The sequence below is a fragment of the Molothrus aeneus genome, chromosome 33 (genome assembly GCF_037042795.1).
Source record: "Molothrus aeneus isolate 106 chromosome 33, BPBGC_Maene_1.0, whole genome shotgun sequence".
NCBI lineage: Eukaryota > Metazoa > Chordata > Aves > Passeriformes > Icteridae > Molothrus > Molothrus aeneus.
This window is the reverse complement of record NC_089678.1, coordinates 411767-438095: the sequence shown is the minus strand read 5'-3', so window position 1 is coordinate 438095 and position 26329 is coordinate 411767. Positions and strand designations below refer to the sequence as shown.

Below are 26329 nucleotides of genomic sequence, written 5' to 3'. Positions count from 1 at the left end.
AGTCATGGTCCCCCTTCAGAGGAGAGAAGAATGTTCTGCACTTCTACAAGATCAACACAAATGTCTGTGTATTTTCATTTTTACTATTGCTCATGATAACACCATTTTATCTTAATTCCTTCAAGATTACTGCAAAGCTGGTAATTGCAATCAAGCTATTTTATAAGTCCAATTTACAGGAGACCAAATTATTTTATTATTTATTTTCAGTTGTAAGTGGAACATTTGTGTCCTCTCAGAGTAAGATGATGTGTACAAAATATGCCTAAAAATGTCAACTAAGTGGAGAGATACAGAAAAATGCCTCTCTCTCATAAGTGCCCATTGCTTTCAGAATACAAATCATTCTCACACAAACACAGCAATAGCATGGTAGGTTTCCACTGAGTATTAGAAATACATAAAAAAACCCCCTCCACTCTATGCCATGAAGTTCTTACAGCTAATAGATTTACCCAAGCAAGTAGGGCTGTTGACTTCCATCCCCACACCATTGCAGATCACCTCTTGCTAATTCACCTCTTAGTGCTGCTCTAAATCTAACTTCCAAATTAGCCTTACCAAGCAACTCCTCCCCATGCACTCTCGAATATCCCTTGAATATCCCTCACCTCCCCGCTGCCATTCCTGAATGACACAATCTTTCTGGATACCCACAATTACCAACCATTTCACTGGAAATGGGAATGCAGGCACTAGGGGTGACAGCTGTCAAGCAGCTGTTTATCAAAATTCCAGTTAAAATTGTTTATTTGCAAACACACACGGAAGTCTTAAGCTATTGACTGGCTTTTGTGTGGATTTAATCTATTACCACAGGGCTGTTCAGTATAAACAACCTCACTCAGTCTGCAGAAGTAAAATACAAATTCACTTGGGTGCAATTTACTGTGGCAATAACCATACTGTTTACATCATGATCAAGTACAAAGAGTAGGTCTAATACCCCCAAGGAGAACAGACTGTGTAAATAAGCATATTTTATAGGAGGGCTCTGAGATTTATTCCTGATGCTTTCCAATTGTGACTTTGGAAAATGCTTGCAAGCCCTTCAGAACAAGCAAGGTAAAGCTGACCTTTTTGATAGCTGCTAGTAAAATATCTGATCTTGTGTTAAGCACAAACTTAGCTGTGACCTTCACTAAACCAGAAAAATGGAAGTTCCACCATCAAGAATCACAACAGCTCCTTCTGTGCTGGCAGCAACACACGAACATTGGGGCAGGTCCAGCTAAACTTCAGGTCCCAGGATGTTAAATAATCCATAACTTTTGAAAGACTCGTTGCTGGGGCAGTCTTCATTCTTCCAGCCTGACCCAGGAAAGTGACAGCAGCAGTCAGGATGGCCCAAGACACAGCACTGATGGATTTCTATTGACAAGCAGCACAGGAGGAAGTAGGAGGAAGTAACACTTGGGAATCCCACACTAGAGATGGAAATCCTCAGAGTCCTATGTTACAGCAACGACAATTCGAGTTAGACTTGACAAAAACATTTATAAAGGTTTGAGAATGAAGCATTTGGTTAGATGGTACAGTTTCCAACCTAAAGTCTCAAATGGTAAGATGCCTGAGGTAATGTAAAATGTGTGACTCCCATGCTCTGGGCAGGAAGAGAAACTACAGGCACTTCTGAGCTCTTTTCCAGTCCTATTTCTGTGACTCTGCTCTCAAGTGTGTTGTCCCATGTCTTGAAATGTCGCAGGCATCTTTTTGTGAAAATCCTTTCTTAGGATTTTTTCTTCCTGAGAAGCTGAGAGGCTCCAGGAACAAAATGTAACCAATGGTTATCTGCTGCTGTGGAATGCAGCAGGTGGATCCATGATTGGTCTCGTGTGGATGTTTGGATTTAGTGACCAGTCACGGCAGAGCTGGCTCTCTCTCTCTGTCCGAGCCAGCTACCTTTGTTATCATTCTTTTCTATTCTATTCTTAGCTTAGCTAGCCTTCTGAGATGAAACTTTTCCTTCTATTCTTTAGTATAGTTATAATGTAATATATATCATAAAATAATAAATCAAGCCTACTGAAATATGGAGTCAGATCTACATCTCTTCCCTCATCCTGAAAACCCCTGTGACCACTGTCACATTGAAAGATGTAAATTAAATTTTTAAATTTCTGTTCCATAGTTTTCTACTGCACAGACTTGCTGGTACTAATGACAGAAGTGAGAACAGGACCCCATGTTTACAAGCTTCTTTTTCTGAGCATCTTCTCCTCCCTCCCAGCATGTATGACAGCTTTTCTCTTGAATCTGTATGGTGTTCTCCAGCCTCCTGATACATAAACAGCTATGAGTTCTGCTGCCTTTCTGCAGTACTAAAAAAGATCTGAAGGCTTTGCATTTTCAAAGACAACCTCTTCTTTTTAGTGTTTTCTCTTGGTCTCCGGAATGGGAGTCCAGTGATATAACGATTCCTCTGATTCATATACATGCCATATCTCATTTTTTCTTTAGCAGTGTACTAGAGAGTGTATTTTTAGGATATTATCTCATGATACCCTTGATAACCCAACTTCTACATAATCTAACCCCTAGTAACATAACCTATTTTCTTCCTCAGGCTATTGTAAGCTATTTCCTCTTTTCAGTTTGTAAATTTTTCTAGTTAAAGAATCTCAACACAGAAACTCTGCTGCACCCTTACCTGTGCTTCACCATGTGCAGAAAGGATCAAGGGAGCAGACCTGTTTCATCCTTCTGTGTCCTCTGCATTACATCATATGCTTCCATGAGCAAACATTTGTAGGCTGAATCCATATTTTTATGGGAACACATTACACATCCACTGATTTCTAAAGAGGGACAGGCATTATAAGGCAATGGCACTCAAACCACAGCCTGCATGGACTTGCCTGTCATGCAATGATTTTCTCCTCTCTAACTGTTCAAGTATGTTTCAATTAATTTAAAACACATGCAGAACTTCTCTAATGTTGCTCTTTTGTGTAAAGTGTGATCATGAACCAAATGACTGAGCAAGGCAGAAATACCCTTCTTCTTAATATGGACTTTACACAATTAGAAACCTGCATAATACCACTTTTCAGGGCTCTACCCAAACTCATGACTCTTTTTTTGTTGTTGTTGTTATTCTGAAGATGTTTTTGGTGTCAGGAAAAATGCAATGTGATATCTCAGACAAAGGAGTGACACAAATAAATCACACTGGAAAAACTCTCTGTGATTTGCTTAAGTAGCAATTCAAGTGAATAGGAAATCAGTTGCTCATTTGCTCATCTCAATTAGAAGACAGTCACAGCCAAAAAATCCTATTATAGAGACCATATTATAAAAATGTGGATTAGGAATTCCCCTAAATTCTATTTACAGAAGAAAGTTACGGATGAAGATCCAAAGGATCTCTTCCCTGTATATGGCAACATCTGTTTCTTACATAAAATGCGTCTTCAAGACATTTAATCTTTCTACAGTCATTTCTCCATCTACAAAGGAGCATAATAATACTTACATTCCTTTATAAAGTGCTTTAAACTCCATGGATGAGAAGAACTATATAAAAAAATAAGTCACATTTTTATTACTGTTGTTACGATTAAGCTACCACAGTCAAGAATATTTGTCAAATTATGGGTTTAATGAGATACGTTTATCAAAAGTAAGCAGGGGTGCTGGCAGAAAAGCCCCTATACTCCTTTCTGAAGTTGGTCATCAGTGACAAAATCAATTAATACAGAAATGTTCCTGATAAATTCTAGACTCTCCCTAGCTAAAAAAATGCTTGACAACAAGCAGAAGAGCAACCCAGGATGGACACTACTTAATTTAAAAGAATCAAAGGTCACAAATGTGGAAACACATTTGCCCCACAGGATCTCAGTGAGCACAGATGGCACCACCAACCACTTCCACTGTTTACAGTACGAAAAGAAAGAAACATCCTGACTCAGATGAATCCCATCAGCAGTCCAGCTGAAAAGCCATTGGGAGCCCCCTCTGAAAAGCGAGAGTTCAAGCTTGGTGCCAACAAAAGCAATAGTGCAGTCAGATAGATGGTGAGTGTGGACACCAAAAACTGCTGTTATAAACTACTGTGAGAATTAATAAATGTACAGCCCGTAATTGGTTTCATAATGCTCTGCTTGTGCCACCTCAAAGGAAGTAGCTGAGGAGACATAAAACCAAGTGAGGAGATGCCAGTTTCACAGTTAAATTGCTGAATTTGTTAGGATCCTTGTATCTTCAGTCCCTTAATATGTTAGCAAAGCAAATTTTTCCACTTAGTGAATCAAACTGTACACACTACACCACTTTATCCCTCAAGCTTATTTTTTGACTAAGCAATGCTCACCAGTAAGTGTAGCCCAGCCTTCATTCATATTTTCACCAGCACACAGCAAATATGAATTCAGGCCATATTTTGTGGTCCTTTTCCTGCCTAAAACCTCATGAAAATGCACAGCACAAGTGCAAGGTTTCCTGCTTCTAATACTGTGTATTTTGTTATAAAAGTAAATGAACTGCAATCAGAGTTCAAACAATATTTGAAAAAAAAAAGGTTGAGTACATGATCAATCCTGTAGAAAAAAATCTGTAAGAATCTATAAAAGTAAAAAAATATAGCATTTTCCCAATTCTGGTAAGAATATTCAATTATTAAACCCCACAAATAGCAACAACAAAAATAATGAATAATAAAGAGCCTTCTACTTTGATAAAGCTCAGTTTATGCTTTGCTAAAATTTCTATTTCTCATTCTGGTAACATTTTCTTTGGGAGGTTCTCAAACTCCCTCATAACATGCCCACAAAATACATCACTTATCTACTTTATAGATGAGAAAATCAAGCAAGGCATAATTAATTCTCCCAAAGTTGTAATCATCCCTAATACAGAGATCAAAGATACTCTATTGCAATCCTGGGAGTAAGGAAGCAAAGCAGCAAAGTGAAAGTTAACCTCGGTCTCCAAATGACACAGCACATCAGTGATAAAGCTCCTTCTAGCACAGTGCTAAGAAACTGATTTAAGATTAATCTATCAAATATGCCCACTTCTCTCAAGGCTGTAGGCAGATGGACGTGCCACTAAGACAATTGATGAACTGTCATCCTCTGATGTCACCGGCCTTACCACTTGCAATCAGAGCAGCACCAAAATAGTGATTAACTGCTGAGAACAGAGGTTGCATGAGGTACATATGGGATTAAGATCCTGTCACTGTGGGAAAAATCTTTTCCTTTCAAAGCATTGAGCTTCTCCAATAAGCTGGAGGTTAAGAAAAATCCTACACAATAACTGATGATTTCATCAAATGTACAAGGAACTCAAGGCTGAAACGTCTATTTTGCTTGACAAGAAAAGCAGACGCACTGAGGGAGACAGTAAAATACATTAGCTGCAGACTTAGTGAGAGGGTATCAAAAAACATTTAGAGTTTTCAGAAAACCTTCTTTATAATCCCAAAATCACATGGAAGGTACTTAGGGCAAATCTCTGGCTAGCTTTTCTTGCCAGAAACAACCGCAGGTTACCAAAAAGTCAGCCCTATCAAAGATCTGCATCATTATCATCACATATCAAAAACTTGTATTACCCCAGGGAAAAAAGTCCACTACCCTCAGAAACCTGAGGGATGTGGTTTTGATGGCCACTACATCCAAAGTCAATGGTTAGTTACCATAACCATGGCATAACCAAAATTTCAATCAAATGTAATACAATCACAGAGCAGTAACAATTCAGCCTTAGTCTAGAGAAAGAATCTCACCACTATTCTTCATGGAATCACTAATACTCAGTTTTTTTGACGGTTTCACAATATGCCAGATTTCTTTGCAATTGTGCATGATGTGCTTCCCAGCTTAAAAGCACTACTGATGCAGAGGGATGTCGCCTGCAGAACATGCAACCAGGGAAACACCACAAATTGATTACTGTAAGTGCAATACAACAGATTACAATGCCAAAAAGAGAGCATTTTCTGCCCTGAGAGCTACAGGGAACCAGAAGCTGAATATAATGCAGCATCATCCTATAATGACAACAAAGGAACCCAAGATGTCTGAGCAGGAGGAGAGCTCCAAGGCATAGGATATTCCTCAGCTCTGTTCAATGCCAGTGAGGCACATTCCACAGAGAAGTGGTTCCATGAGAGCAAGCTCATGAATGACCAGCAATCCAGAAAGTACAACAAAAACTTAGGAAAAGTTCAGAAAAACTGGAGCCATCCAGGCTTTGGAGGAACTGGAGTGTGCATTTCTGCAGCAGAATGTCAAAGAGATGAAACAGACCGCGAAATACAGCCAAAATGCTAACACTGCTTGGGGCCAGGAGGCAAAACAAGGTCATGGCCCTATCCAAGCCTGTGGTGATGTGTGCTGCAGCCCTGAGACTCCCCACTGGGCCCTGCAGAAGAACAGAGCTTACCCAACTGACCCATGACAACAAAGCAGACACATGCCCAAGTGACATCTGGGTACAAGACAACATAACAAATCTCGAAACCAGAATCTTATTGAATTTTTTTTTCTCCCTCTCCTTTGAGATTTCATCATCCTCCACTATTTTAATATAGCTACAGGAATTTGAAATATATTTAAAAATTCATCATTACAGCTATTTTCTCCATACTAGTTTCACGGTGAACTCTGTACAATACCTTAAAACTCCAGGGTAAATTGTCATCGGCTTCATCCACTAACATTTCATTTCTCCTAATACCAGACTTCTCAGCCTGCTCCTGCTTTGTCTCTTTTTTTGTACCTCCTGATGAGGAGCAGCTGAGGGAGCTGGGGAGGTTCAGCCTGGAGAAAATGAGGCTGAAGGGAAGACCTTATCACTCTCTACAACCACCTGAAAGGAGGGTGTAGCCACGTGGGGGATGGCCTCCTCTCCCAGGTAACAAGAAACACGACAGGAGGAAACGGCCTCAAGTTGCACTAGAGAAGGTTTAAACTGGATATTAGAAACAATTTCTTCACCAAAAGGGAAGTCAAGCATTGGAACAGGTTGCCCGGGGAAGTGGTTGAACCAGCCACCCCTGGGGCATTTAAAAGATGTGCAAATGTGGCACTTGGGGCCACGCTTTAGTGGTGGCCTCGGCCATGCTAGGTTAACACTTAGGCTCCATGATCTTAAAGGTTTTCTCCAACCTAAATAATTCTGTAAACAGAAATGACTAGATGAAAGGCACAGGCTAAGTATGAGAGATACACTTTATCCTCAGTAGCAACAGAGTTTTTAATACATCAGGGATGAATGAGGGATATTGATAGCTGAAAGGTTTGCTCATTTGAATTCACTTCTACAGCAAATTTTTTCGCTAGATTCACTTTTGCAAAAGTCAAAGTGTAACAAACAAAGTTATTCTCTGTATGGTTATTGACAAGAAAGAAAGAGTTATAAGTAGTATTGATTTGGGGTGAAATCGTAGAACATGACAATCAATAGAGCTTAGTCAGATATAAGATAGACGAAGACACACAAGTCATAACAGGATTATTACAGGAGACAAATCCTGGTATCACCCAAGGAAGGGAAGAAGCTGTAAATGGGATCCAAAATACAAGCTGTAGATTGCTTTTTAGAAAAAATAACCCTAAATTATTCATTTTAATGTTTTAATATATGAGGCAGTTTTTATTTCAGCATATTGTCAGTGCTGTTTTTCTAAAGCTTTTGAAACTAATTCTTTCCACCTCCATAGTATTTTCATTAAATGTCATCAAAACTCTTTTCTAATCTCTGAGAGAAGTATGATTATCCTCATTTAACAGATAATGAGAAGATAGAAGGAGACTGGAGCTACATTTTCCAAACTAGTCAGTAATGCCATGTGCCTTGTGTCTAAATACACAGATCCATAAAATGAGAGTCCTACAGAAATGAAATTTTCAAAGGTACCAGAAAATCACAACTTTGGTCAACAGCTGCTTACAGAGTTCCCAAACTCTGGGTCACAGGCTGGGGAGCCAAAAGCTGAGCCCCCACAGCAAACACAGCAAGCTACATAAGTACAGTGAGCCTGCTCACAGATACAACGGAGCCTAAAATAGGAGGGATGCTAATTCACAGTCATCTGCTCTAATTACATAGCTCATTATTTTTACCACTCAAATGACTCAGGGTGAAAGAAACCCAACAACTGTATATTCTACCACATGAAAGGACTGTACCTTTGCTGGGATTTATACAGTGCCTACCTTCTGAGCACAACCACACTGGAAACTAATAGCAATAATCAGAACAGCAATGAATGTTTTTCACTAGTGATTATGGCCATGCACAATTGTTCAGTGCATTGCCTTTCCCTAGACTCTGTCCAAAAATACCCCCAAATTATTGAAAGATACTGAAGTGATTTACAAATGAAATTTGATACAGAATTAGTTACACCACTGAGGTGAAAGGCAGCGGCATTACTAACGATCAGCATCGCACAACGATTTATTGCAGGCCAGGATGAAAACTATTCAATTTGAGGGAGATATAAACCATATTTTGAAGAACCTTTTGCACTAATTGGCCAAATAAGTGCTGACAATCAAACTGTGGGATATGCAGAGCCTCAGGGAGGAGGGGGCCTTGGAGCAGCTTCATTTTTATGAATGGAGCCATAAGAAGGTTAGAGAAGGACAGAAGCACACACAGCTCCAATCCCAAGAAAGGCACAGGACAGGCTGAATAGCACCACCACACTGAAACATCAACTGCCCAGGAAACCAAGGTTGCACAGTTGTAATAAAATAAATTTTAAAAATAAAAAGGCATTGATTTCTAAAGAGGGGTATGTAGTGACTGCAATGGTTTAAAAGCTTTTTTAGCTGGAATCACATTTGCAGTCACGGGATTTCTATTGGAAAATGGCATTATTGTCTCCAGAGAGAAAAATAGGACTGAATCAGGAGGAGGATGGACAAGATGACCTTTTGAAGCTCTCTTTAGCCATACTCCTGTAAGTCCATATTGAGTGACAGAAAACACATCTGGACTAGAGCTGTTGGGCTTAGGCATTCAAGTTAGAAAATTTTGGCATAAATCTTTGGCACGAGAAGAAGAAGCTCAAGCAATTTTTATATCGGGCTCTGCCTGCCATTAGTGATGCAATTCAATCATAAAAATGGCTTATTCCCCCAACACAAATATATAATACCATGCTGGAGTAGGAATATGAAGCTGCTCTCATATCACAGCTAAGTTCATTTTGCAGCAAAGCAGTTTACTTTAAGATTTTTCCAGTAATCCAAGTCTAATTATGAAATCAATTTAAAACAATTTTGTAATTAAAAGTACCTCCTGAAATATCTCACAGGCTCAATAATTTAAATGATAGTGTTAAAAAGGTAATTAAAATTAAAAAGGTCAAATAAGGCTGGGTCGCTCCTCCACTAGGAGAGTGCTGAAGGACGTTGTTGCGTTTACAAACCCGAATCGCCAGCTTCCTCCCCAAATTCCTGCTTTCCCCAGCTGCACGGGGATTTTGCACTGAGAGTCATCCAAGAGATATCGGAGCGGACCGCGGCGAGGCAAGGCTTTTTTTTTTTTTTCCGCTTTAGATTCAAAAAAATTACGTTGTTTCAAAATGAAGCTGTACTTACAGAGAGCCAGTGCTCCCTCCTACCGGCGGTCCCCACGCAGGGTGCCAAAAGCTGCGCGTCCCCGCGGCGGGCACGGGAGGGGGTGGGGGGCGCAGGGGGGGAACTTTCCTGCTCTCCCCGGGTCGGGGCTGCGGGGTCGGCTGGGGATGGGGTAGCGCGGGCCGGGGCCGGGTGGAGGAGGGGACCGGGGACGGGGCCAGGGCGCCTCGCTCACTCACCGCCCGCCGCCAGCCCCGGGCCGAGGCTCAGCGCCAACTGCAGCCACAGCGCCGCGGCCAGCGCCCGCCGCCGCGCCGCCAGGAGGGCACCGCCGCCGCTCGGCTGCTTCCCATGACACATCTTCTGCCCGCCAAAGGCATCCGGTTCGCCGCCACCTGCAACGAGAGAGCCGCTCCGCCTCGCCGCTGCCCGGGGCTCCGCGCCGGTTCCGCGCCGGTTCCGCGGGTAGCCCCCGCGCCGCCCCCCGCCCGCCCCGGGACGCGTTCCTGCCCGCTCAGCCGCCCTCCCGGCCCCGCGGCTCCCCGGCCGTGACCCCTGCCGCCGCTACCTGCTGGCCCACCCCCCGCCAGAGCCAGCGGTACCTCCGCGGCTGCTGCCGCCGCCTCCGCCGCTGCGGCTCGGCAGCCTGTCGGGGCCGGGCGGAGCGCACACGCACACTCACACACGTTCACACGCCACACAGGCGCACAGGGACTCCTGCGCACCCCGCAGCCGGCCGGCCCTACCTGCCAGCGGGGCAGGCAGCGGCAGCCGCAGCGCGCACCGGCCCGGCCCAGCCGCTGTGGAGCGGAGGCGCGGGGAACCGCAATCGGCGGGAGCGCAGGCAGCCCCGGCGCTCCAAGCACGCATGGCAGCCGCGGGCACGGCCGAGCCGCCGCTCCCGCTGTGCCGCCCGGGCAGCCCGGCCCTCAGGGGCACTCCCTGTCCCGGGCCGGGAGGCACCCCAAAACTGCCAAAGGTAGGGGAAGGGGAAGTTAAGGCTTCGCTCCCGGTCGTTTCTGCTCGTTTTCACCTCAAACGGGGTTTCGTGGTGCACAGCACTGACGGAGCATCTTTGGAGTGTCCTGTGCTTTGTCACGTAGACAGAGCGTTAGATACGAGACACGGTTTAGCAGCGCTGGTGCCAGTGCCTCATCTTTCACCGGTTTTGGGAGTGGAGAGGTGTATTCCTGAGCACTCTCGCCCATCAGCTGCCTCTGGGGAAAGGCAGGACGCCTAGGCCTGCCGGCTGGAGCAATTTACTGTTACGAATCAGCATCCAGCTATATTTAGTGAATCTGTGAAATTCACAGCCACAAATCACTGAATCAGAGACTCGTCTCGTGGCTCCAGCAGCTGCGGTAGCTCTGTGTTTCCTGGTGCCATTCCACAGCTGGGCATTGCGCCTCTTCCCTTGCTCAGAGGTAGCAGAGGGTGTCCTCTAGCTGAAAAGGACTCTGCTAAGCAGATTAAGGTGCTTGGCACACTCCTGAGACACAGCAAGGTGAACAAAACCAGGGACAAGAGAATACACATTTACAATGAAGCATGCCTATGCTTAGTACAAACGCGGACCCAAAGGCACGTGGGGTAATATTAACAGCATGTGGACATAGCACATCCTGATGCTTCAAAGTTAATCATAAATACTGGTAACATTGAAGTTCTTTTCATGTGTCTCAGCTATCTGATGCTCATTCCTCCAAGTTAAAACTTAAGGCTCTTCAGGATAGATTTTAGTTCAAATCATGTATCAGTTCAAAGGCCAGTGTAAGAAGCAAAGTACTTTATCTCCCCTGGAGAAAATGGGCATCTCACAGTGAAATGTAGGTATTCTGCTAAGAATAGGGAAGTATTGGCCAATTTTCAGCTAAGAGAATTTTGCTGCTCCCCTTAAACAGGAAAATTTGGAAACCATAGAGCATTTTCACCATGCATAATTTCCTGATCAGGTCAATTTTCATGTCCCCAGCCAGCCCAAAGAGGGAGTTCAGAGCAGTAATAGCTCTCATATGCCATGCAAACACAGACAGGCACAGTTACATGATAGAGATGTTCTTCAGGGGCAATAAGCCATTAACTACTACAAGTGGTAGGACAGAGCAATAATGCAGCAATTCCTGTTATCTGTAATAAGAGGATCTTTATGGTACTGATTTGGTTGCTTTCATTTTTGAAATCAAAATCGCAAAAGATAATGTCCTGAGCAATCTGACACTATTCATGTTCTCCATCAATTGAAATGCAAAGTGGTGGATATAATGTCTACCTTCAGTGTGGATGGAGCACACAGACACTTCTGAGGAGGAAGAGGCAACTCATCTGTCAGTGTTGATAGGTATTACTTAACCTTTGTTTCTGCCTTGTTTCTATCCCCAAGTGTGCAGCTGCACCTCTGACACCATTCAGCTTGAGGAAGGACAACTGAGTGTTCCAGACACCTGTCAGCCACCCCACGTGAGTGGGAGCACCCCTGCTCCAAACAGCACCAAGAAATCAAAGTTTTCTTGTGCAGCAGCTCTTCTTCAAAATCTTAATGAAAATTCTCCTCTTGCTGAGCAGGGCATGTGTGTGCAAGGTGGCAACAGTGGCTGAAGGTTTGGGCCCCCAGTGGCTGAAGGAGTTTAGCAGGAATCCATGTCAGCCAGGAGCAGGGAAGGATTCCTGCAGCCCAGGAAAGCCTAAACTGAGTGAGGAGCAGCAAAAGGTGGAGGAGGATGAAGCCTGAAGCAACCCCAGCCACAGAGAGGCAGAGGGGAAGGAACTACTTTGCTTTGGCTTGGACTTTGTTTCTGGAAGGGGTGGATGGATTGCCTGAAGGGCTACAACCACTCTGTGACCAAATCTGACATCTGTAATCAATTTTACTGCATCCTCCTGAGCTGAAGTGGGGCCAGAGCAGTGATCAGTAGGCTGGACCTGAAGCTCTGAGCTGCTGTTACATAGCACAGACTGTAAAATACAGGAGGATTTGTCCCCTGGTTATCCCACCCAGATGTCATGATTTCTGTGCCTTCATACATTTGGCTGCCCCTCCACCATTTTTTTTTAAGCAAGTTACAGATGAGCCTCACACCTGTGGGGACTAACTCTGAATTGCCTCTGGTGGGGAGAAACCCTCCCTGGTGCTGGTACAGACAGGCTGCAAACAGGTCCAAGAGATTATGTGACCTTTTTTTTTTTTTTTTTTTGCTTCATATGTACTCACAAAGCTGCTTCCATCTCCCTGCACTGCTTCTGCAGCTAAAAATGCCACCTCTCAGAAAGAAGATGAAAAGTGCCAGTGCTCATCTGCACTCTCCAGACTCAGGTTCCTGTTGTTTGAGCCCAGGAGCATCAAGGTGATGGTGGGAGCAGGGGGAGATCAAGTGTTCCTTGTGGCAGGTTGTGGGTGCTGCCATGTGGTGAGAGGTGTTCCTGGCCAGCTTCACTCTCCTTGGAGGAAGAGGCTTCAGCTCTGCTCCAGCTGGTGCATACAGTCAGCTCCTGGCTGTTTCTAGCAAGTGCAGGGTGAGCATCCCAGCCAGATTATGACTGGCTGTGGGCTTACAGCTCATCTTCTCCTGGGGTTTTGTAATTACCTTGAGAATAAACAATTGTGTGTATAACTCCTGTAGTTGCAGGATTTTAGTTTTGTCTTGCCATACACATTGATCTGCTTCATTCTCTTATTTTTATCTTCTCACATGCCCTCCTTTAGTTGATTATCTTATTCTGAAGTCTGTACTGGATAAAAAGCTAGATTGGAAAATTCAGTTAAATGCATCCAACCCAAAAATTGGCCCCTCACTCCAAGCAAAGTGACAAGAGCAGCAACACTGACTCTGCCCAGGACTAGGAGTATGAAGGCATGCCCACCCTACACAGCATTTGGCCTTGAGTCCTGGATACAATATAATAATTTTCTCTCTGTGTCAAGAAGTAGGGACTATCTTTCAAAGCATCCAAGGCAATGTCTTTGATGTCTGTGGCATCACCAGACCAAGTGGTGACCTTGTAACATGAACCTGTGTTGCACAGTTGCTGCCATGGCACATGAAAGTATTTGAGAATGCTCAAAAACGAGGACCAAAATGGGAACAGGAGCTGCCAAATCTGCTGTAGTCTCATTCACACTCACACTGCTCAGTGGGAAGGTATCTGGACTAAACTATTTCCAGAACTGCTGACAGGTATTGTTTCAAAGGGAAAAAATTCATTCACTCAAAAAAAAAAAAAAAAAAAAAAAGAACTAGGGAATGAATGAGCTCAGCCAGTCCTCCATCATCCTATCATCCTGACAGGAATGGGAGGAGAACTGGAGAAAAAAGAGAAGAAACTCATGGGTTGAGAACAGAACACGAGTTCTGAGTTTAATAATTGAGATAAGAACAGTTTAATAATTGAAACAAAGTAAAATATAGTAAGGATAATAATGCTAAGAATAATTAGACTGAAAAAGATGGACAGAGAGAGAGAGGAATAAGCCCCAAGAGAAACAAGTGATTCATAACACAGTTGCTCACCACCCTCTGAATGATGCCCAGCAATGATTGGTCCCTCCTGGCCAATTTCCCCCAGTTTATGTCCTGAGCATGACTCTTTATGGTGTAGAATATCCCTTTGGCTAGTTCAGGTCATCTGTCTTGGTTATGCTCCCTCATGGCTTCTTGTGCAGCTCCTTGCTGGTAGAGTATAGGAAACAGAAAAGTCTTGATTTAGAGTAAGCACCACTCAGCAACAACTAAAACATCAGTGTGTTGTCAACACTGTTCTCATACTAAACTCAAAATGCAGCATATACCACCCACTAAGGAGAAAATCAGCTCTATCCCATCCAAAAGCAGGGCACTGTGGTAAGAGTCAGCTGGAAAGGAGGTTTTGTCCAAATTCTTGGGTACCTAACACTCTGATTGGCCTCATTGCATGCATGAGTGGCCATGGGCATCTTTAATTTGCTAGCAAAATGTAACCCAAAATATTGGGTATTAGATTAAGTGTTTGGGGGTTTTAATTATCACATTAAGATATTCCTTCTCCATGTTTTACCTGCTGAAAAGCAAGGCCAGAAGGAATAGTCCTGGTGATGTGGCTGTTGGGTAGGTAAGTTTCATCCTTAAACTGGACTCCAGGAAGGAGTGAAAAGGAAGTGCTGAAGCTTGTAGCTGAGGGTAAAGAGAGAATTTATATTTGACAGTGTGAGACTTTAAAAAAAAGACCCCAGGGCATGTTAGTGGCAGCTGTATGAGCAAAGGGGTGGTCAGTCCCTGGGGAAAAGAACAGCCTAACACAGAAGTCTGCAATCAATTATTTTAAAATATAAAATAGCAATGACTGGCATTGAGATTTGGCTGCAGAACATCAATCCAGACTGTAAGTACATATTGTTGCAAAACATCCTCCAGACCTTCTGGCCACAGACCAGCTTCCCATTTTATTGGCCAGAAGGAAGAGTTACTGCCTCAAGCTCACATGTATTTACTGGTGTAAATACAATTCTGCACACAAAATTAGGAAAAAGAGCTCAAGCATCATCTTCCAAAATGCAGGGAGTTGCTAAAGAGAGTTCCAAATGCCTTGGAAGGCGCAAAACTATTCAGGGCTAAGATTCATAATGACCGTGTTGTGTCCTTATGAAAGATAATGGCCTTAGATATGCTGTACTACTTGTAGTCTAAACAGGCTCAAGCTTTCAAGCATTTTCAAGTAAAAACTCATTTGTTGAACACCCTTATATATCAGATAAGGCATTCAGTCACTTCCTTCATACCTGGAGTACACCGTATTTCCCTTTTAACTTAGAAATATTAATGAGCTGATATTTCACCAAAAAAAAGGTTTGCATAGGTGATTCTGGGGAGGTGCCCCTTATTAAACCATGTAAGAACAAATAGATGCTTTGCCAAGAAAGATTTTGTCTTCTTAGATGTTAGTGGTGATGTCTTACAGTTAATATTCAAGAATTAATGAGTTCTTAAGTGCTTTCCAATCTATTCCCAAGTGTGCCCAGAAGGATACTCCTGGAGACCCTCCTCTTCACCATGACATTGCCTTTGCTTGATTCTGCAGGAGACTGACCCCCTACACATCTCTGGGTAGATTTGCACTGGAAACCTTGATTTCATCATTTTCCTCCATTAATGGCTAAAAAGGCCAGCTCTCTCACCTACCTCAGCCTGAAGAGGGTGATTGCTGGACACACAGTAATTGCAGGGATTGCAGGAAAGCAATTATTCTAAACAGAATACTTTAAGGTGACTGCTTATAAGAGAGGCTTCCCTCATAAATGTGCTTTCAAAAACAGGTAAGCCATTAGGAGGATAATTATTTTGATGAATTCTGAACCACTAACAGTTATGATGGCTCAAGAAAAGCAGTCATAAAAGTGCAGAGTCCTGATTCTGCAGATGTTAAATAGTGCTGGCTCCTTTCAACTCCTACCAAATTGAAAGGAGAGCTGAAGGCATTAATTTTCTCACACAGTCAGGATTTAAAAACCTTTCTCTTCCCTAAACATAATCACTTTTTTTTGAAGAGAGCAGGGAACACCCTGAAGAAAATGATAGGAATATGAAAGGAGAATTCTCTTTCCTTCACTGAGCCATTAGTACTGACAGCCATAAACTCACATCTGGGACCAATACACAAACATTAATAACCAGCCATCAGTGTAGTTTTACCAATTAGTGCTAATTACATTTCATTAGAAAAACTGGCAATGTAAGGAGGATGGAGTTTGAACTACTTTTTTGTTCCCTACTGACCTACATAAGTAATGAAAAATTTTAGTTAACAGAAAACCACGCTTTATTTTTATTTCCATCAACATAGTTTAGAGGACATCACAGAAATAAATGATATCTGGCTAATTGGAGAACTGGACCAAATCACACTGTAAGACCAATTCTACAGCTGAATGCATGGGGATTTTTGTACTCTTCTGATTACAGCCAAATTGAACTTGCCACTAGTTCTGTGACTACATTTGGCCCTTGCTTTCCAGTAAACAGTAATTTCCAGCAAAAGGATATAAAACAAACAACTCCAGGAGCTCAAACAATTTAAATTGGTTATAAGTGCTTTTCATTTCATCCCTCCAGACCAGAAGAGACTTGAAAATACAAAATACAATATGTAGTGTTTGATTTGCATCACCATTCTAAGCCCTGAATGGTATTCATCACCCTTAAGTATAAACTCATGAAGAATTTCCCTATGCCCACAGTACACTTGGCACAGTCCATTTCCTTTGCACTATGGTACCTGAAGTTCTGCATAAGAGGACCCCAGTGTCTTTCACCTCCAGCTTACAAGTTCATTACTCACTGGTCTGTTTAAATTAAGGTACTCAGCCCCATCCATTTACTCCCTGGAAAAGTTCCCAAATCCCACTTTCTGACCTTTTCATCAGTCTGGCAGATGCAGACGTGAGTGCCATGGTGCCTTTGGCGTAGGCAGCGCAGGGACAGCAAGACACAAATTCCTTCCCACCACTGCCTGATCTTACAGCTACAAGCAAGTCTCTCAGACTCAGCTCCCCCAAAAGGTACCTACATTCAAAATTGCAGCCTCCAGACCCCAGCTCAGCTGCAGTTTAAGTCAAAGGAACTTCACTATCTCTTAGCAAAAAATCCCAAGAGTTTGCAGTTGTGTTTCAGGCTGTGAGCTCAGCCCTGGCAGCAGGGATCTTATGGCTTGGTTGGTAGGGTTGTACCTCTGGATGCTGGATTCACAGAAGCTTTCACAATGCTTCTGATAAGCAAAATGTCTTTCAAACCAGAAGGCATGTGCCTTCCTTTGTCCAAACAGAGAAGCTAAGCTTCCCATTCAGGTGCAGAAGAAATCAGCCTCCATGGCCCTTGGATTGTTGCCCTTGCATCTTATTTCTCTGCAGAGTTGATTTAGACAGAGTGTGTTTGCCTAGAAGCATTTAACTAAGCCATGTAGAAAAGTAAAAAAATGCACACTACCTTTTTCCTTGCATGGAGATCAGCTTTATGTATTCCTTGAGGACACAAGGAGAGAAGAATAAGGAATTGCAGCAGAGTCTGCATGAGAGAAGAGAATGAGAGAGCTGAAGCAGATGTGTTCAAACATATTCTTTGAAAAGCTGTGACAAAAAATAGAGCACCTGGTTGAGAACCCTTCCAGTGCAAATATCTATACCTTTACAATCCTAAATGTAAAATAAGAGAAGTTAAAATGTCACAATTTTATAGCACTGCATCATAACTTCCTAAGATGTTGAGATTTTTTTTATATTGAGTCCTAATTAAATGCCATGCAAAACCCTAGCTTCATAACATATGGTCAAATCTGAATTCAGAGAATTAAGAATTAATTTACATGCATCTTAGGCATTCCATGTCTACACATTTTTTATATTTCTTGGTGGGCATAGAGCAATTTGCATTAACTTCATTTCATAGCAAAACCATAGAAAAGCTGCAAGAGGATAGTTCTGTCAGTGTTACACTAGAATTTTTGTAACTTCCTCTGTCATCTGTTCTGATGCACATACTAAGAACCACAGTATTGGGCTCCAAAACTGTTCACAAAAGCCCATGTGAAGCAACAGCCATATAGTGTGAATTAGTGCAGCCAGAAGAAAGGGAGCAGAAAGAAATATCCTAGACATAGTTTGATATGAGCAGACCTTGAAGATGCAGAGATTTGGATTTGAGCTGTTCTCATCTTTAATTTCCATGTTTATTTTCTACCTTTTTCACAGACACAAAAATAACTCTCTTCTGCTGTAGCCACATTACCACTGAGTTGTGCCAATTTTATCAGCTGTTCATCTGGCTCTCAGTACAGGCAACAGTTCAGGTTTGTTCAGGTTTCTCCCGGCATGTGATCCTTTTCTTCCTTTTTGCTAATGCATTTTTGTAGTTTTATATCTATCAGCTCTTATCAGTTGAGATAATAACAAATCTAAAGCTGTCAGGAAAATACATGATCACCATTCCTGCTTGCTGTTTCCACCCTGAAATTCATAGCAACAAGAGGATTAGCTTGAATTGAAGACTAAACTAGATTAGGTTTGATTAGCTATTCTCCTTTAGCAAAATAAACTCTAAACAAAACAAAACCCCAAACAAACAAAAATTAAAAAAATATGTCAGCAGTTCCGGAAAGGAGAGGTGCAAGAAGGTCAGGACAGATCCAGCCAGCCCTGAAGGTTATGCATCAGGTTGTGACTGGTGGCTGTCCCTGCCCTCTCTGGTCCATAGAGGCAAAGCTGTGGGTGGAAATCAACAGAAGGTGGGAGAAGAGAGTGAGGAAAAAGGAAATAATTGGAACTGGTGTGAGTTACCCTGTGATAATCTTTTTGGTAACAGAAAACACGGGATTGAGAGCAAGCCCTACACAGTCTGGAGAAGGAGAGGGCAGCAGGAACATTTTGTTGCAAGTGGCAACAGCATGGATTGGAAAGATCTCTGAAATGGTGATGCTTTCCTCTTTTCTTCATGTCCCTGCCTTTTCTGCACAAGGTCTACTGCATCCTCCAGGGAAAACAGCTCCCCAGAGCAATGGCTGAAACCTAGCTTAGCTGTACAGAGAAAGGAATTCTGCTTTTTTTTTTTTTTCATGTATAAGATGACTTTCAGATATTTAGATCCCCATGGGAGTCATCTAATTCTTCATGCTTGCTAATGAAAAGCAAATCCAGCCAGGTTTAGTCTTCCTCAACAGATTAACTGTCATAATATTAATTATTCCTTTCTATGAAGTATAGGGCCATTTAAAACTTTGTCCTTCTCTGTACTTAGGTGTTAAGGTTATATTATTTATATGTGATTGTTCTGTTTAAACTGTAAAACACAAACTGAAACATAAACTAACTCTTTTTGGTATAGCAATGCCAATACATTTTAGGTACAATAAAGCATCAGGTATTAAATGCAAGGATGGGACAATGTGTGGTGGTGAGATGGCAAGAGCTTCACATGACAGGTTTTCAAAATCTAATGCTAATTACTTCTTCATCAGCTCAGAACTTCCATGTGTCCCTGACCTCTCTATTTCTCTCAGTGGGCCCAATATATTTTATATGCTGAAGCTCTTTAGTGTCTGGTTAAACCAAAGTTTCCAGGACATCCAGTTTACTTATGTTAGTTGTTCAAACACTTGGTTACTTTCCATGCGAAAATAAAATTTCCAACTCTCCAAATTGAAGTTGTCAACTTCAGCTGACAAACAATGATTTCTCAGAGGTTTTTTCACTTGGATTTCCCCTTACCCTCATTTGGGTTCCCTTCATAACTACTTTTTTTCATGAAAATACCTCAATAGCACATTTGAAGCACTTCTCAAGATTCTTTAAGGCAAGGTCTTCAAATGTCTTACACTGAGAGTATTAAAAAGGAGCTTGTTTGAGCAGCTCCAGGGCCAGCTGGCATGGAGAAGGCTGAGCAGAGGCAGGACCCCTAGATGGTCTAGATGATCATCCTCTGATCCTATGATTCTATTCTGTCACAGGGGCATGCCTGAGCTGGTGGCCTGTGTGATCTGAACCTGCTCAAGCCACCTCTGTGCTCATCACTGCTGTGGCACTAAAGGTAAAGCACTGCTGGGCAGAGAAGGCCTTGGCTGAGCTTGCTCCTGCATCAAGCAGCAAGGAGAGGAGGGTTTTGAGCCCCCATCTTTGCCAGCCACTGCCAGCAGCTTGGCTCTGCTGAGCTCCTGTGCAGGGAGGGAGAAGCCTGTGCCAGGGTGGAAAAGGCTTTGCTCAATCCTACACAGGAAAGGGCAGGAAGAAACAAATATTCTTCTCTTAAGAGGTGGTTCCTTCTCTTCTTTGGAGCTGCAAACTTCAGGCTTGGTTTCACTGTTGAGAAGTTCATAGTCAAATAGTCCATTTTTCAAAGGGATTTCTCCATGCTGATGAGGGCAGCCACCAGCCTGAATGGTGGGCTGTCTTGCCCTTAAAGAAAAGCCCAAACTCCCTTGTGCACAGCCTGAAAGGTGAGACAGAGTGGAAATTTTCCAGAGTAGAAATCCATTTTGATTTAGGTGAAATGTACATCTTATAGTTAAGTCTGTAAGCTTGCAAACATAGCTGTTTACTCTGACTGCCTGTTCTCACAAAAAGCCTATGCTCAGAGAAACTGCTTCAGCTGAAGGACAAGAGGGGGGCAGACAGAGAGACTGTCACGAGAGAGGGCAGCCTGACTCAGGAATTCTTCCTGATAAAGAAGAATTAGCAGCAAATGTCATGCAAAATCAGTAGAATGAATATGTATGAACCTATTGTGAAATTGCATGCATATGTATTTGATAGAGAGATCTGGAGTTCCCAGAGGTATGCATGGCTTTTGAGGGGAGCAGTGAGCACATGTGTCCAGCGCTGTAAAAAACATACTGGCTTTACAACTTTCACCAAAGTTGTGGAGTTTGTTTGCTTCCGCAAATCAAAGGAACAGAAAGATTTCACTGTCACGTCTTTTTGTCCCTCCTCCATTCCCCATACTTCATAAATTCTCATCTATAATTGATCGTTATATGTTGCCCTTATTTATTGATTGTATATCACTATATATTCCTAATTACTGCTTTAATTTTTTTTTCACCCAAAATTTGGCTTTCAGGCAATGCTGTTATCTTTCTTAGCACTGGAATCACAGCTTTTTGGCTGTTTAATGAGCTCTTCTTGAAAGAGCTCAGCATTCTCCATCACATTTGCTCCTGCTGGGTTTTTTTCTCACTCTCACTCTCTTCATCTGTGGGAAACCAGTCCTTCTGAAACACTAAAAATGTATAAAAGTCTGTTTTATTTTTGTCCATTGTAAATACTGGCAAGCAGTGATTACCATTCCATGGCTGACCACTTAGCTTCACCTGTAACAGAAGGGTCCAGACTGGATTTGTTTGGGATGAGTGTTCAAGATTAAAAAGTTATACTTGTAACTTTTAGAAAAAAAATGCCTTCAGAATAGTCTTGAAGGATATTGCAGCTCTTTCCTTACAGAAAGATTATGAAGAAAAGGGGGACTGTGAAATTTTCTTGTAACTTATTTGAATGCAGGAGTTCTTGTTCAGTCCATCATAGTCAAGTCAGAAATTATTTTTCTAACACTTGAGACTGATAGGGTAGCAGGTTGTATTTCAGCAGATGATTTATTTATAAATATGAGCAAAATTATTATTTATGACTGCAAATGCAGGATAAATTGTGAAATTTTACCTATAACCAGAGTTACAAAACTTCAGCATATATTTTATTCACAAAACTTCAGCATATATTTTATTCACAACCTTTCTTCTTTATACATTATTTAGCAAACATAACATGATCTCATTATATGTGGTCTTTGCCCCAAAGAGTTTGCAGTCTCATTCAGGCACCAAAGATTTTTTTAGCAGAGGAAAGCATAATGAAGTAATTAGTTTTGAAATAAACAGACATCATTGCAGATTAGAGAGGATGCACATTAATTAAGGCATCATCCAGAACTGTTCTCTTGCAAGGCACGTGTTCTGCACCAGTCATGGCTAAAGATGTTACAGAAAGGACTTCACTGAAAGCAGAGACATTTCCCTTTGGATTATGACTGTGAAGTCATTTTATCCACACCAAGATCTGAAGTCCATCCATAAAACTGAAAGGAAAGTGATTTCAAAAGCCTTACATTATGTTCAGCCCTCCTTATACTCAGAGCACTTCCCCGTGGTTTGTATTGCTGGGAGCTGAAACCATTGAGGTGCTCAGTCCTCAGGCAGAGTTACAGCACCAGAAATTATTCCACGACAGTTCAGTGCCATTTACCGCGCCTCATCATACAGACAGCCTCTGAATGCAAATGGGAAGAATAATTTCATAAAATCATTTCTGGAACTGCATTATTTTAGTAATTAAAACCTTTACTTATACTTATTCAGGAATGAGCAGAATATTATATTAATGCACTGCACTTATTAAATTTTTGAGGCTGACTGGTAAATTTAGAGGTGATGCAAGACACCGTTAAACACCTTTGAGGAAAAAAATGGTCAGTGTTCTGATTAGTACAAATATGTGGGAATTGTCTCCTCAAATTTAGTTTGGTGGGAACAGATGGGCTTTTCCACATACCTGATTCTATGGCTATTTTGCTGTGCTTCAGATGTTTCTGAGGCACAGGTGTTTCTAGGCAACATTTACAGAATTCTCAGAGGAAAAATATCTGCATAGGAAAAACAAAGCTAAAATCTGCCTGACCCAGCCCCTGTACTGAGTTAGCATGTTGTCTACTTCTTCAGTCATTCAAGGCCGAATAAATATGCTTATTTATTTCTTTGGCCTTTGTGTCAAGCTTTCAGGTTATGATTTGTAAAAACAGTGGGAAACCCAAACAGAGTGAGAGGAAGGGCAGGTTTGCCTTTAGAAACAAGCTGTGGGTCTACTGGTAGATAAAACTAGCACTAAGAGTTAAAAGAAACAATGGGAAGGATTCCACTGATTGATGAATGGAAAAAGATATATGCTTTTACAAATAAGCTTCAGGGTTGCTGATAAATTAAATTGGACATTGAAAGATGAAAGAAACAATGGGGAAAACCCTAAATTCCATAGGAATTAAAAATGAAAAGGGAGGGTTATACTTTAAAGGGAAATCTTTGGTATCAGGCATATAGGGAAGTCTGTACCTCTCAAGTACCTCAGCCAATAGGGAAAGAGAGAAGGGAAATGTGGCCGGGAAATTAGGATAAAAAGGAGGCTGCGTCCTCCAAAAATTTGAGACACCCCAGGGGAATGCCCCATGGCCTCTCCCTTTATTCAAATAAAGTAAAAGAACTCCTCTGTCTCCTTTTTGGACATAAACCTCTGATGTTTGTGGATTAATTTTCCTATCAAGAGCAAACCCCAAGAGATATGTAAGGGAGTGCTGAAATGAAGACATTCATCAAATACTGATAATCATTCTGTTATCTCCCTAAGCATGGACAGGACACAGAAAACAAATGCAACAAAGCACATGCAGTACATTAAAATCCTAATTTCATCTATATTTTATCCTGCCAAAAAAACCCTGGATATTTCACAAACACACAAAAAATACGTATACAAAACTACACACAATACAAAAAAAAAAGGGAGCAAGGCTTATTACTCAATAGAGTTTTAGTTACAATGTCTGATCCCAGGTTAAAGGAAAATGAGAGAAATCATCTCACTTTTCATAATTCATTAGAGAAATGTAAGACACTATAATTGATTCAGATGAGTACATGACACTTTTTTCATTGCCTCTTTTCTATTTCTCTGCCAGAAATCTCTTGTATCTCAGCTTCTTACTTAAGATTGTTAAATTACTAGTCAGAAGAACAAACCTTTCAAAAGATTTAGAGGTTCTACCTTCTGGACTATATATCATAGTAATTTAATGGTAACAAGCTGCAGTGCTGACTAAGTCGCTTTGATTCATAAGAATTTATGAGCTACTCAGAATATATCCAAAAACATGATTACAATTATCTGATGTGAGAAACAACTGCTCACTATGAAAATTTAAAAAGGTTTACTAAACCTTGACAAAAACACAACAAAATGACTATATAAGGAAAATTTCACAGTGCTGGGAATTGCCCTCATGGATACCCCATGACCAGTTCATCTTCAAGATGGATGCTCAGTCTTTTATACCCCTGGGGTTGCATCAGCCAGCCCTGGCTCTGCCCAAAGTCTGACAGTCAGCTCTTCTTTGCCATTTATCGGTGGAGACTGCTTTCTTGTAACTTGATTGGAGGTCAGGTGTTGCCATGCCGCACCCCCTAAGCAAGAAGCTTTTCCATTCCCAACTGCCCCATGCAAGGGGCACATGTGCAAACCTTCTTTTTACCTGTCCTAGACAACCCCGGCTGTCTGATGGTCACAGTATAGGGGAAAAAGGAACTATGGGGAGAACAGAGGACATCTAAACTACAATAACATAACTATACATCACTAAAAGTTTTCTTAATATTCACACAATAGTTATCCCTTAATTGCGAGAGCCAATCATCTCATTATCCATCTATAACAATGCCCCCTTTTCTATTTTGTAAGTTATTTGATTTGATTAATTACTTGAGTAATTAACTCATTTTTAATAGTATATGTTGATATATACGGGCGAGGACAGTGGAAGAGGGTTTTAAGTAAAATGATTGGTAGAATTTGTGAATAAAGGTCCAGTATGGCTTTTACCCCCACCTCCCATGCCTACAGTGTTGCTGCCTGCAGCAGGGTTTTTATAATCTTCTTGGTGGCGAGTACAGGGGGGAGTACCTGGTCTTGCCCTCTGGTTCTCACTATATTTCTGTTCTAAGCAAATTAATGTTTTTCATTGTTCCTCCCCTTTACAGATACTTCCTATTTTCATAGCACAATTATATTAATTACTAATACAATTTAAATTTTCCGTTCAAAAATGTTAAACAGTTATCTAAAGCACTTAGAGTAGTGAGGTTTTCACTTGTCTTTCACAAAGTACAGTGTACATTTATATGTTTTAACAAGTCTACAACAAAATTAAGGCACAAGGTAAGAATGTAAATAACAGCAGTTTGAATGGGTTGTTTGTATTACTGTTATAAACTAAGTTGAACTCCACATATAGTACACAGGGAGTCAGGGGCTCTTCTGGTCAGTAGAGCTCAATAGTGATACATATATATTGACACACACAAACACACACATTTGTTTTCTCAGGTGAGACAGCAACCGAATGCACAGAGCCATGCACCCAGAGCCGTGTTTCTGGGTGTGCTCAGCCCATGTCTGCATGTAGGGGTATGTACAGAACTAGTACACACATGCACACAGGTGTGATGATGGTCACAGGGGTCTTAGGATGAGGGGAGAGACGTAGATCTTACTCCATGTTACAGAAGGCTTGATTTATTATTTTATGATATGTATTACATTAAAACTACACTAAAAGAATTGAAGAAAAGGTTTCATCTCAGAAGGCTAGCTGAGCTAAGAATAGAAAGGAAAAGAATGATAACAAAGGCGGCTGCCTCAGACTCTCTGTTTGAGCCAGCTCTGCTTTGATTGGCCATTAATTCCAAACATCCACATGAGACCAATCACAGATGCACCTGTTGCATTCCACAGCAGCAGACAATCGTTTACATTCTGTCCCTGAGGCATCTCAGCTTCTCAGGAGGAAAAAATCTTAAGGAAAGATTTTTAATGAAAAGATGTCTGCGACACACAGGTATTTGTTTACAGGTATAGAGCCTTGGCATACAGAGGTACCTGTTAGCAGCACACACCTGCACATACTCCCAGAGCTGCGCACACTCTACTTGTACATGCTAGCACACGTTTACACACGTGTGAGTGCCACAGAGACACTTACGCACAGTCTCTACCAATGCACACATGCTCACAAACACGAGACTTGCTTGTATGTAGAACTTGTATACATTAACACAAGCATATATATCTGCGCACACTAATATGTGTAATGTTATTAACACACATATCTTACATAGGGCTATGCTTACACTTGCAGAGCCTGTGCACACTCACAAACACAGGGCTGTACACGAACTTACTCATACCTGAGAGAAAAATTTAACACACATGCACAAAATAATGCACACAACACGTGTACACTTTGGTACTTGTGTGTGCACTCAGAGCTGTGCACACTGGCACACACAGGTATTGCACGTGCAGACTCACACACTTGGTACACATGTACCCATAGATGCACACTGGCACATATGTGTAAAGCACTCCCCCAAGCTCTTCTGGGAAGAGAGTAGTAGGATATCTACTGTTTGTCGCTACACTGTAGTGTTTTAGCCTCTGTGCCTTTGGGGTGGGATCAGAC

At 41.8% G+C, this 26329-nt stretch overlaps 1 protein-coding gene and 1 long non-coding RNA gene across 3 annotated transcripts in view; both read right to left on the bottom strand.

Moving 5' to 3' along the window:
- Positions 1 to 10344, bottom strand: part of SUSD4 (sushi domain containing 4) — a 74136-nt gene extending 63792 nt beyond the window's left edge. The window contains exons 1-2 of one of the 2 annotated variants that reach the window (XM_066568472.1): positions 10289 to 10344; positions 9782 to 9937 (exon numbers count right to left, since the gene is read on the bottom strand). In XM_066568472.1, the coding sequence (XP_066424569.1) occupies positions 9782 to 9902 (121 nt within the window). In that variant the 5' untranslated portion in view covers positions 9903 to 9937; positions 10289 to 10344. Of the gene's footprint in view, positions 1 to 9781; positions 9938 to 10144; positions 10220 to 10288 lie in introns of those variants that run through there. The other variant, XM_066568471.1, reaches the window with a different exon arrangement.
- Positions 10345 to 13896: 3552 nt separating this feature from the next.
- Positions 13897 to 17562, bottom strand: LOC136568458 (uncharacterized). The gene is made up of 3 exons (XR_010785219.1): positions 17492 to 17562; positions 14571 to 14686; positions 13897 to 14206 (listed from the first exon to the last, which is right to left on the bottom strand). It is a non-coding gene; the product is annotated as an uncharacterized lncRNA (long non-coding RNA).
- Positions 17563 to 26329: the final 8767 nt, after the last annotated feature.